The following is an 11264-nucleotide window of genomic DNA, read 5'->3' as shown; positions in this document are numbered from 1 at the left end:
CTACGTCGTCGTCCATGTCCGTGAGGTCAAAGCCAACACCCGCAATCCACGCCGCAGCAGCAGCCCACGTTATGCGCGGCAGCGCCACCTACCCACCCTGCAGCCCTAATAGCACTACCGCTGCTGCCGACTGCTACTGCCGACCGCTAGCGCTACTGCCTACAGCGCCGCCAGCTGCTGCCGCGTCCTGCAGGTCAGCATGCGAAGGGTGCTGTACAGCGGACCAAACTCATCGGGCGGCGACACCCTGTTCAGTTGAGGGGTGGTTGCGGTTAAGGTCTCGGGTGCAGTTGTGCCGCTGGCAAGAATCACGAGCGGATCAAGAGAGCTGGAAGAACTATGAACGCACACGGCTGATCTAGCATCGCAATCGCTCACTCCTCAAGCTCATAAGACAGCATGCACGTAGGCACACGGCACGCCCCGCTTCACACGCACACCCCAGCCTCCACATCCACACGCACACGCACGCACCTGCCGTGCACTATGTCGTCCAGGCTGACGTTCTCGCCGTACACAGCCCGGTTGTGGCGGGCGTCGGGCTGCAGCGCGCCGCCTGTGATAAATGGTTAGTTGGGTGGATGGGGTTGGGTTGGTTGGGGTGGTTGGGATGAGTGTGCGTTTGTGTGGAAGGGGGGTGCGTGCCGCCGTGTACGTGCGTTGTAGGGGCTGCAGGTAGAGGCGGTATTTAGGGGCGTCTGGGTCGATGTGTTCTTGACGCTATGCATGCAGAGCTCGCTTCAGTAGTAGTCCCTATGTGTACGTGAGTGACGTGAAACGTGCGTGCCGGAGGCGCCCCACCCACCCCACCCAGCCCAGCATCCAGCCCCCACCCACCCAAAACGCACACCTCCCCGCCCCTCCCCCCCTCCCCACCTCCCCAGCCGCCCCCACGCACCCAGTAGACTGAAGTCCAGCAGCGCCCCGTCGTACACCGTGTAGCTGCTGATGGTAGACACGCCCCCGCTGACACCCCCTCCCCCAGCCCCTCCGCCCCCCGCTCCCCCGCCGCCCCTGCTACTGCTGCCGGCGGCGCCGCCAATCCTGCCGCTGCTGCTGCCGCCGCCGCCGCCGTGGGCCTCGGGTCCCGCCGGAGCCGCCGCCGCCACTCCCTCCACTCCCTTCCTGCCGGCGGCGCCTGCTCCTGCTCCTGCACCTGCTCTTGCTCCTGCCCCGCTGCTACTGCCGCTGCCGGTTCCGCTGCTGCTACTGCCGCCGCCGTTGTCCTCCTCGCTACGGCCCGACACCATGGCCCGACTGAATAGCTGCACCAGCCCGCCGCCGCCGCCGCCGCCGCCGCCGCCGCCGCCGCCACCGCCGCCGCCACCGTGGTGCTGATGAGGGGACGACTGCTGGTGCTGCTGCTGGGGGCCCTCCTGGCCAGCCGCTACCGCTGCTGCTGCCGCTGTCGTCGCTGCCTGGTCATCGCCATCGCCGCCGCCGGCATTGCCGCCGCCACTATTGCCGCCGCTGTTCGTACCGCCGCCGCCGCCGCCTCCTCCTCCGGGTGATGCGATGTGCAGGGGCAGCTCGAAGGCCCCGGGCACAAGCAGTGAGCTGCCCACCGCGCCGCCACTGCCTCCGCCCACCTGCGTGTGTGTGTGTGTGTGTGTGTGTGTGTTTGTGTTATTGTGTGTTTCTGTGTTGGTGTGTTGGTGTGTCGGTGTGTGTGTGTGTGTGTCGCATGATCAAAGGAGCGAGCGAACACGGACCCCTTGACCCTGGGCACCCGACGCATTCCCAGCATTGCCTCCACAGTCCACAGGGGGACCCACAGCCGCACAGACACAACACACACACCCTCACACACGCACCAGTCCTCCCCCTCCACGACGGCTGCCCACCCCGCTCAGCACCAGCCGGGGGCCGCCGGGGTCGCCGGAGGCGGCGTCACCGCTGGCGTCATCCGCGTCAGCACGCTGGGGGTGGTGGTGGCAAGGCAGGCGGGCGGGCGGGTGGGAGCAGGTAACAGGTGGGAGGCAGGCGGGTGGGAGCAGGCGGGTGGCAGGCGGCGGCAAGTGGGAGAAGGCGGGTGGGTCGCAGGCGCGCGGCTCGGAGGCGGGCAGACGCCTTCAGCAGCCGGCCTTGTGCAGAGGGACAGGTGCGGTATGGTATGACAGCCATGCAGCGACAAGACGCAAGCAGCAAGTGCGAGGAGTGCGCCATGCTGGTGGGGGGCGTCCACCTCTCGCCGCTCCCTGCCTGCCTCCCGCCACTACCTCATCCCCACCTCCACCCACCCACGCACCCCACCCCACCCACCCTAACCCCGCCTCCCCACCTGCCCCACCATCACGTGCACGTCTGTGCCCAGCACCGCCCGCCCCGCCTTCACGCGCTCCACCGTGCCCTCGTCCCACAGCAGCAGCACACTGTGCGTGTGCTCCAGGCCTTTGAGTGGGGGAGCGCAAGCAAGGGGGGGGACGTAGGGGGGCGAGGCCCGAGGGGGCTTGCATCCAGCGGCCGGGTTAGGGGCTGCCTCCGCTCGGGTGCAGCAGCGAAGGAACACACACACACACACTGCCGTACGCCTGTGCCTGCCGCGCCAGCCCACCCGTCTGCCCACCCTCCCCACCCCCAACTCCCCAACTCCCAACTCCCAACCCTCAACCCCCAACCCCCACACACGCACACGCGCCCGCCCGCACCCGCCCGCACCCACCCACTGTGAGCCCCACCGACAGGCTGTCCATCGAGTAGAAGGCGGGCGCCGACCAATGGATTACCGGCACCGCCTCCTCAGTCCAGGCGCCGCCAGCAGCCGCAGCCGCCGGCGTGGCGTAGCTGCTACTGCTGCTGCTACTGCCGCCTGCGGCCCCGGCTGCGCCAGTGTTCCAGCTAGGGTTGCTGCCGCTGCCACCTGCTGACGCTCCGGCTCCGCTGTTGCTACTGCCACCGCTACCGGTGCCGCCGTTTCCGCCGGCGGCGCCGCCGTGACTACCGCCGGCGCTGCGGCGGCGGCTGGGGCTGGGGCTGGTGGTTGTGGCGGTGGGCGGGTGTGTGACCATGTCTGTACGGATCTTGTTGATGAGGAATCCGCTGCCGTGGCTGTACGACAGACCCAGGCCGCCCTTGGTGGTGCGCAGGAACATCAGAGCCTGGGCGGGGGGCGTGTGTATTATTGTAGGCGCGTGTGTGTTGTGTGTGTGTGTGTGTGTGTGTCTTTGCACCTGCCAGGGTCTTTAAGCAAGCCTCAGGACATAAAGAGCAGGTGCGCGCGGCGCCAAGACCACACAGGCGGCACGCACGCACCCGCCCACACAATCAAGCACCTGGCCGCCTCATCCCCCACGCACGCACACGGCCGCCTCACCCCCCACGCACGCACACGGCCGCCTCACCCCCCATGCACGCACCTGGCAAGCCTCACCCCCCATGCACGCACCTGGCACGCCTCACCCCCCACGCACGCACACGGCCGCCTCAACCCCCATGCACGCACCTGGCACGCCTGCAGGGCCGACACCGGCAGCAGACCCGAGGGCTGACCCATGCAATCCTGTGTGTGGGGGGGGAGGGAGGCGGGGGAGGCAGGCGGGGGCGTGGAGCGCGTGCATGCAGCAGCAAGAGGGCGTGCGCGTGTGCCGTGTGGTGTGAGGCCCTATGGCAGCCAAATGACGGCCCCCCCCCGTTGTGTGACAGTAGTGAGCGGGAAGGAACCGAACCAGTGAACCACATAGACGGAGTACCACGACACGTGCACCGGCGCCGAACCCGCACCCACACCAACCCCACAGCCGACACGCACCCAGTCATCATCGAACGACCACATCACCCCCAGCCCCTCCCCCCTCCCACACACGCACGCACGTGAGCACGCACCTGCGGCCCCGACTGCGGCCCCAGCCGCACCAGCTGCCCCAGGGTGGCTGCGGCCTCCGCGGTGTGGCGCCGCAGGAACTCAGACAGCTGCTGGCCGCCGCCCGCGCCGCCGCCGCCCACACCCTGCAGCCAGCAAGGCGTCATAAAGCAAGACGACATTGCTGATGAGCGGAATCAAAGGGCTAGCCAGCGGTCGACGGACGGAGGGCCCGGGGGTCGGGCAGACGTCTCCCTCCGCGTCCGCCCGTGCAATAGCGAACCAATTTCACCGCGTGTGTTGCTGTCGCCGGCTTCTAATCCGCCGCGCCGCGCCGCGCCGCACCTTGCTCAGCAGCAGACTGTGGTGGCCGCGGCCGCCGTGCTCCTCGTCGGCCGGTGCCTCGCCGGGCGCCGGGCCGCTGCCGGCATCACCGGCGGGGCCTTGCGCACTCACGCTTGTGAAGGAGGACATGGTGAGGGTTGTTGCTTTGCGAGTGAGTGCTGACGGTGCCGGAAACTAGAAGGGCGGAGAAAAAGGGACTCGTGTTCATCCAACGGGTCCGCGCGATCGGAGCCAAAGCCTGGCTGACACCGCGGCACCAACAAACACCACCAGAACACCAGATACATGCAAATGCTGCACCTGCTCAGGCTAGCTCGCAGGACCAACACAACAACCAGGAGCAGCGCCGCTGCAGCTGCAGCTGCCCACTCCTACACCGCCGGCACCGTCCGCAGCTCTCTGCGGGGCCTCTCCCCTTGGGCCGCGGCGGGCGTCATCGGCAGCGGTGCCGCCTCAGCGGCCTCGAGCGGCAGTAGCAGCAGTAGCAGCTTTGGCGGCGCCCGCATCGGTGTCAGGGCCGCGTCCGGCACTCGCCACACCTCTCTCCCGGGTGACCCCGACTCCGCCTCTGCCCCTCCCCACGCCTTCGACCCCGTCTTCCCCGGACCTGGACCCGGCAGTAGCAGTCTCGCCGCCGGCGGTGGCAGTAGCAGCGGCAGTAGCAGCGGCGGCAGTCCCATGCAGCAGGCGGCGGCGGCGGGCGACGCGGCTCACTCGCGCGGCGACCCACGCGGCGGCGACCGCGGTGAGCACCCTGCGCCCCACACCTGCCACTGGTGCTGCTACTGTGGCTTGATTGCGTGCGGGGCTGAATGGCACATATGAGCTATACATACCCCACTTTCTTGGGTGCAACCGGCAACGGAACGGCCCCGGTTCCGCCCTACGCGGGCCAAACCGCCGTTGCTGGGAATGGTGAAACAACGCGTACCTGCACTCTCCCCCCTGGACAACCACACACGCACAGGCGCGGGCGGTGTGGTGTCGCCGGCGGATGACCCCGTGAGCCAGGACCTGGCTTCGGCGCCGCTGGACTCACCGCTGGTGCGTGGTGGGGTGGCGTGAGGGGTGTGGTGCGTGTGGGGGTGATGGGTGTGACGGGTGTGTGAGGGGAGGCGTGTTGCTTGTACTTGTCGCGAGGCCGTAGGTCCAACCTCTGAGGAAAGCTAGATGAGAGACTCATGCGAGGTTGCAGTTTGAGGTTGTCGTTTGAGGTGTGGGGTCGAGCGGCATCCGGATAGCGCGCCTGGTGGTGCAGCTGTTCACACCCACACATTCACACAAGCACACCCACGCGTCCACACGGCCACACACTCACCCAACCGGCCACACTTTCACACATTCACACATTCACACGCCAACACGCCCACCCACCTGCCACTGGCAGCTGGAGCAGGCCCAGACCGGCATTGGCGCGGGGCTGGGCGGCGGCACGGGCGGCGCACTGGCAGGCGTCGTGGGCACCGTGCTGGGTGAGCAGTGGCGGCGTGCGTGTGCGCGTGTTTACGTGTTGCATTTGCATTCACACTAGCTAACATTTCTCTGAACGTGTACACGTGTGTACGTGTGTGCCGCATGGGGGTGGGGGCTGCGGCGCGGCCGTCCGTACCGTTCCGTGAAAGCACCGAGTGTGGGCGGGTGGTGCTACCATGGTTATTGGAGATGGGGCATGACGAAAAGCCGGTGCGATGCATAGTGTGTTGGGTGTCGGAGAGCAATGAAACATGGTGTGTGCTCGCTCTGTACTGGTGTGTGCGCATGTGCCGAATGCGGCCGCAGGCGGCCCTGCTGTGGGCCTGGCGGCGGGCGCTCTGGGTGCGCTGTCGGGCGCGGCGGTGGGCGGCGCTGTGGCGGCGGAGCGGGAGGGCAACCAGGCGGGGGACGTGGTGCAGCTGCCGGCGGCTGCGAAAGGCACGGCGCCCGGCAGTAGCAGCGGCGGCGGCGGGGGTGGTGGTGGCGAGCTGCCGCCTGCTGAGGACCCGGCGCGGCTGAAGGCGGCCGAGAAGCCAGTGGTGGAGGTGTCGGCGCCGCCGGGGGAGCAAGGGCTGGGGGGGCGGCCGGCGCGGGGTCAATGAGGATAACGGGCAGCAGTAGCAGGGTAGCACAGGAGGAGGGAAGCGCACGATGGGGGCTGACGTGGGGCGCGGTGCACCCGTATGGAGGTGGCTTCCTGTTTGTTTATCTGGGCGCTTGATTGCGTTGAGCCGGTTGAGTTGCCACAGGTTTGGTTTAGTGGCGTGAGAGCCGCTTACACCTGTTAGTGTACGTGTTCCACATTGGGGTGTCCAATAGCTTCTAAGTAGGGCTCATGCGGCTCCTGTATATGGGTTGTAGATAGAATGGATGGGGAGTTGCATTGTTGATGAGCCGGGTAGGATAGCAGACATGGGCGTCAAGGAGCAGCCGGCGTCTGCTCGCGCGGTTCGTGCCTTCGGGTTCGTGATTGGGACCCCACCGGGGGCCGCGATTCACCCGGCCCCGTTGACACAACCTATGTAAAACATCTATTTACATCACTTATGTACTTTCTTTGGCGACTACCTGTGCACTAGGTGCTTCAGAGTTGACCCACCTTGCATTGACCGCGAGCAAACTTCTAGTCGTGCCCTCCAAGCATTACCACAAAACCCCATCACATCATATTATTGGGGCGACGCTGCTGATGTTGCAACACGAGCAAGTTGCGAGCAGAAGAAGGCAATGATGCAGGCAAACTTGCAATTACAGCTGGGAGACATATCACCAGCAAATTGCGATGGTCAAAACAGTCGGAAGGCGTGTTCAGGATGTGGCGGCAAAGGCCAGGGGACGGATGCCGCTGCGGTATGAGCTCGAGATTATCCCATACCTGTGTGGTGAGTATCTCGATAAGATGTGTCTAGGAATTACTCTCAAGGGACAAGCGCGGTAGTCCGAGCCGAGCATCCACATGGAAGAAGCCGGTTCCTTCCAGCGCAAGTTGTTTGCCGCCTGCGTGTGCTTAACGCTGATTGTGCCTCGTATAACAGGTGATATCCCCGATGGCGTCAGCCACTGTTCGTTCGCATGGGAGCGTGGTAGCAAGCTCTTTGTTACCGAGCCGGTGCGCGTGACGACGTGTGGCACGGTTGGGTTTTGCACGCTTGGCTGACTTGGGTCCTATGGGTTCTTTGGGTTAACTTGGGCTGGCGACATAACACAGCCAACTTGCACCAACTAGTTTCCCTGTATGTGTGCGTGCGGGTGCGTGCTTGCGCAGGCGGAGGTCAACGCTGCCTCGCATGCCGTGTTCTGGAAGCAGTACCTGCGACAGGTAGGTGGGGGCGCGGCGCCAGCAGGATGTGGTGCTAGGCAGGGAAGTAGTGGGCCAGGCGGGGCCCAGAGGGGTGGGGAAATGAATGCCAAAGCACCAGGGCAAGCAGCAGTGCAGCACAGGTAGGAAGGTGCCGGAAGGCGGCACCCGCGGCGCAGATCCCCTCCCGGGTAATGACGACCTTCGCGTACCGTGAATGCACTTCCCCTTGCAGACTGCCACCATGTATAAGGAGGGGGCGGAGCTGCTGCCAAAGGACTATGCGTTCAAGGTGCAGGTGAGGCGCAGCCCGGTCCAGAGGCGGGGCGTGGCAGATGCGCTGACTAGTCGAGCTGCGAGGCTAGACTTAGCGGGTGTTGGACTTGGGTACCGGGCCAGTTGTAGGCCATGGCCGGGATTGCTGGTGTACGGGGCTGGGCCGTGATTGCGTGGAGCCCCGGCACGCAGGCCATCAGGCAGGCGTTGACATCCTGGGGCTGAGGGGAGCGGAGTGAAGGGGCTGCTTACGTGACGGACTCCATAGCTTATGCTCCTGACTTTCGGTCCACCCGTGCCGCCGCCTGGTACAACAGTCAGTGAAGCCGGGCTCTAAAGCGGGACAGGAAAAGCGCAAGACGGTTGGCAAGGTGAGAGGAGGACGTGGTGGCTTCCACTGGGGCGCTAGCCAGGGGCAGCGGGGGGGGCACTGCGTACGTCTGGACGGTACGGCCCTCGCTGGCGTGCAACGCCGCGCGTGTGCACCGTACAGGCAATGCCAACACCACACGGCTGTCAGGACAGCCATACACCTGCATGCCTCACCCGCCTCTGCTCCTCTGCCTCCGCCTGCGCGCCAGGTCCACATCAACCTGGCCCAGTTTTGCTCTGAGGCGCTGGACGCGCAGCCGCAGGAGGTGATGCTGCACCTCAAGTGAGTGGACGGCAGCGTGTGTGTGTGTGTGTATGTGTGTGTGTGTGTATGTGGGTGTGTGTATGTGTGTGTGTGTATGTGTGTGTGTATGTGTGTGTGTGTGTGTGTGTGTGTGTGTGTGTGTGTGTGTGTGTGTGTGTGTGTGTGTGTGTGTGTGTGTGTGTGTGAGGCGCTGAGACACGGTTGGGAGGGCGCTGAGGCCATACTGGGTGGGAAAGGGTTTGGGGAGAGGGGTTGGAAGGACGGGGAGAGGGTCGAATCGGGGCGCCGCGTCAGCGCATAACTCATGCTGCCGTGGCGGGCCCAAGCATCATACCCGCACGTACGCCATTGCCTTGGCCACGTGCAGGCCGGCGGGCAAGCTCAAGGTGTGCATCAAGGCCACGTGGCTGCGCAATGCGCGTGTGGACGCGGACGCCATGACGGAGGTGACGGGCGCCTCCTTCTACGCGGACAGCCACTACGACGACGACGAGGAGGGCGGCGGCGAGGAGGGGTACGGCGAGGAGGGCGGCCGGCTGGCGGAGGAGGAGCAGGTCAGCAGCGGCAGGGGGCTGGGCTGCTGGACAGGGTGGGGGCTGGAGGCGGGGAAGGCGGTGGTGTGTGGAGGCTGATGCGGGCAGGGTGTCAGGCAAAGCTGGACAAGGCTGGGGCTGTTTTGCTGTGTGGTACGCAGTCGGGAAGAAGCTGCCCTGAGTGTGTTTAGTAGTCCTAGTTTTGCCCGGCTGGCAAAGCGGCCGTGTTGACGCCATGTGTTGTGAGAGCATAAGGTTCGACGCCATGCGTGTCCTGTGTATGGTCGCTGCAGGACCTGTCGGGCTTCGACCCGGAGACGGGGGAACCCGTGCACCGCAAGTCGCGGCGAGGGCGGGGCGGGCACGGGGAGGCCAGCACCAGCGGCCAGCACGGCGAGGAGGGCGAGGAGGATCAGCAGTACGACGAGGACGGCAACCCCATCCTGCGCCGCAACCGGAGGGGCAGGAAGGGCGGGCGGCGGCACCGGAGCCGGCACGGCGAGGGCATTCCAGAGGTGCGTCGGCGAGCGGCATGAAAGGGGGTGGCAAGGTTAAGACATTGGGAACGGGATGAAGGGGGCAAGGAGCTGGCGGAGGCCGGGGCTGGCGGGCGCAGAGGGGTCGTGCTGGCGTTTGGGCGCGCATCGCTGTGAAGGAGTATCTGCAACAAGCACTTGCGTTTGTGCGTTGCATGCGTGGCGCCGGCCTGTCCTGACGCTGCCTGTTGCCAAACTCCTAATGCGGCACAGGACGGGACTTTCGGCGACGAGGCGGAGGGCGAGCACGGCGGCGACGAGTACGGGGATCCTGGGGGAGGCGAACACGGGGAAGGCGGCGATGGCGCAAACGGGGAAGGCGGCCGGCGAGGGCGCAAAGGCCCAGGCTCCCGAGCCTCCAAGGTAGGGTCTGCGCACAATCCGGCCCCTGCAAAACATCAAGGCCGGATGGGGCGGGAGGGGGATTCTATCATGTGGTGTTGAGCGCGCCGCGTTTTAGCGCCGCAGTGCCCGAAGCGCTTGGTGTGCCCTGCGCTCATGTGCACGCAGGGCGAGGGGCGGCCGAAGCTCAAAACCTACCCTGGCAGCGCGCCGCCGACTGGTCCCGGCGGGCTGCAAATCGAGGCGGGGCGGCAGGTGGGTCGGCTGGGCTGCCGGTGCGAAGGGCCTAGCCGGGAGCAAGACGAGAGGGGGTTGCATCTGCCGGGGGTTGCGCTGGCGGGGGCGTTGAGCATCTGTGCGCACCATGCCACAGGGGTGCGTTCTTCTACCGTTGCCGTGCCGTACATTCAAAGCCGTGCCGTCACTGCCGTGCCGTGTCACGCTGCCGCCTCCCTCCCCGCCCCCCCCTCCCCCAGGTTCACAAGGCGGGCTGGCGGGATTACCTGTGTTGCTGCCTGCCGCGGCGCGGCCCCTCGGAGGACCCGCTGGAGGGCGACTCGCTGCTCAACAAGGGCCGGCTGGACAGCAGCGCACCGGCGGGCGGCGCAGGCGGCGGGGGCGGGGGTGGGGCCAATGGCACCTCCGGCGGCCGGCGGTAGCACACGCCTGGGGCGGGGCGGCTTGTGCTTGGCCCGGGAGCATTGGCTGGGGGTGTGTGGCTGTGATGTGGTGCGAGTGCTTGTTGAGGGCCCACTAGAAGGGCGTGATGGAAAGGAGCGGTGACTACATGGCTTTATTGCGGCGATGCAGCAGTTTTGATGACCTGCGTTTGAATGGAGCGCGCGAGATAGTACGAAGCACATGGTGCAAACACTGAGCATTAGACTACACACTAGTGGTAGGCGCTGAGGGCTGGTGGGTGCGACATCCTGCTGGCAGGCCCCCTTTACCCTGTCCCATCGCACGCATCCTGCTGGAAGGCCCCGCTAAGTACGTGAGGGCCGCTACAGCGGCATGTCCGAGCTGGCAGGACCAAGGAGGACTGCGGAGTGCGTGTAATGCTGAGATTTCGTCACAAGATACAGCATTCCCCCGCGGCCTCGAGGCAGAACTGCAGAAGCAATAGCCGCAGCGGCGCTGCCGGCGCAGCTTAGTACAGCAGTACCAGGGGGGGGGGGGGTACGAACTAAACCTCCAGACCCCATGTCCCAAAACCTCCCGACCCCCCCTCCGGACCGACCGACCGACCCCCACCACCGTGCAACCCCTCAAAACCCTTTGGTTTTTAGCCAAGTCGGTGTCAATCGACTGCTCTCGGCGAGCTCTACAATTGTATACCTCCGGTTCAGCTGGAAGCACAACTTGACTGGCAGCCATGCCACACATGTCCATGTGTCCATGGCCGACCACCGACCCTTCTGTCAGACTACCGGGGCGTGCGCTTAAGCTTACAATTGCGCTGTACATATGATGTTTGGGATTGTGTGCCGGAAGTGATTGGTCGACTTTCTCCCGGGATCATGTG

At 65.8% G+C, this 11264-nt stretch overlaps 3 protein-coding genes across 4 annotated transcripts; 2 read left to right on the top strand and 1 right to left on the bottom strand.

Annotated features, from left to right (window-relative positions):
* Position 1: 1 nt before the first annotated feature.
* On the bottom strand, positions 2–4303 carry CHLRE_07g327600v5 (uncharacterized protein). Of its 2 annotated transcripts, none has more exons than XM_043064123.1 (9): positions 4145–4303; positions 3823–3945; positions 3443–3499; positions 2663–3098; positions 2282–2391; positions 1815–1919; positions 899–1589; positions 475–556; positions 2–247 (listed from the first exon to the last, which is right to left on the bottom strand). In XM_043064123.1, the coding sequence occupies exons 1-9, from the start codon at positions 4271–4273 to the stop codon at positions 160–162; spliced, it is 1821 nt and encodes a 606-aa protein (XP_042922691.1). In that variant the 5' UTR covers positions 4274–4303; the 3' UTR covers positions 2–159. The 2 variants fall into 2 exon arrangements, with proteins under 2 accessions (XP_042922691.1, XP_042922692.1); XM_043064124.1 differs by having other exon boundaries at positions 2291–2391.
* A 100-nt stretch (positions 4304–4403) lies between these two features.
* CHLRE_07g327550v5 (uncharacterized protein) lies at positions 4404–6589 on the top strand. The gene is made up of 4 exons (XM_043064122.1): positions 4404–4889; positions 5112–5188; positions 5532–5616; positions 5924–6589. The coding sequence occupies exons 1-4, from the start codon at positions 4436–4438 to the stop codon at positions 6217–6219; spliced, it is 912 nt and encodes a 303-aa protein (XP_042922690.1). The 5' UTR covers positions 4404–4435; the 3' UTR covers positions 6220–6589.
* Positions 6590–6663: 74 nt separating this feature from the next.
* On the top strand, positions 6664–10810 carry CHLRE_07g327500v5 (uncharacterized protein). Its single transcript, XM_043064121.1, has 11 exons — positions 6664–6999; positions 7153–7226; positions 7383–7436; positions 7651–7713; positions 8009–8062; positions 8273–8346; positions 8696–8882; positions 9155–9376; positions 9611–9760; positions 9908–9994; positions 10216–10810. Exons 1-11 carry the CDS (start codon positions 6957–6959, stop codon positions 10396–10398), a joined length of 1191 nt encoding a protein of 396 aa, XP_042922689.1. The 5' UTR covers positions 6664–6956; the 3' UTR covers positions 10399–10810.
* Positions 10811–11264: the final 454 nt, after the last annotated feature.

Source organism: Chlamydomonas reinhardtii, chromosome 7 (assembly GCF_000002595.2).
Source record: "Chlamydomonas reinhardtii strain CC-503 cw92 mt+ chromosome 7, whole genome shotgun sequence".
Lineage (NCBI taxonomy): Eukaryota > Viridiplantae > Chlorophyta > Chlorophyceae > Chlamydomonadales > Chlamydomonadaceae > Chlamydomonas > Chlamydomonas reinhardtii.
This window is presented reverse-complemented; position numbering and strand designations above follow the sequence as displayed.

Bases quoted from the DNA above. Each gene is read 5' to 3' on its own strand.
- CHLRE_07g327600v5 (XM_043064123.1), bottom strand. From the start codon at position 4,273: ATGTCCTCCTTCACAAGCGTGAGTGCGCAAGGCCCCGCCGGTGATGCC. The intron at 3,946-4,144 runs GTGCGGCGCGGC...TGCTGGCTGCAG, and splicing joins ACAGTCTGCTGCTGAGCAAG to GGTGTGGGCGGCGGCGGCGC. The intron at 557-898 runs GTGCGTGGGGGC...CATTTATCACAG, and splicing joins GCTGGACTTCAGTCTACTGG to GCGGCGCGCTGCAGCCCGAC.
- CHLRE_07g327550v5 (XM_043064122.1), top strand. From the start codon at position 4,436: ATGCTGCACCTGCTCAGGCTAGCTCGCAGGACCAACACAACAACCAGG. The intron at 5,189-5,531 runs GTGCGTGGTGGG...TGCCACTGGCAG, and splicing joins CGCCGCTGGACTCACCGCTG to CTGGAGCAGGCCCAGACCGG. The intron at 5,617-5,923 runs GTGAGCAGTGGC...ATGCGGCCGCAG, and splicing joins CGTCGTGGGCACCGTGCTGG to GCGGCCCTGCTGTGGGCCTG.
- CHLRE_07g327500v5 (XM_043064121.1), top strand. From the start codon at position 6,957: ATGCCGCTGCGGTATGAGCTCGAGATTATCCCATACCTGTGTG. The intron at 7,714-8,008 runs GTGAGGCGCAGC...CTGGTACAACAG, and splicing joins ACTATGCGTTCAAGGTGCAG to TCAGTGAAGCCGGGCTCTAA. The intron at 8,883-9,154 runs GTCAGCAGCGGC...TGGTCGCTGCAG, and splicing joins GGCTGGCGGAGGAGGAGCAG to GACCTGTCGGGCTTCGACCC.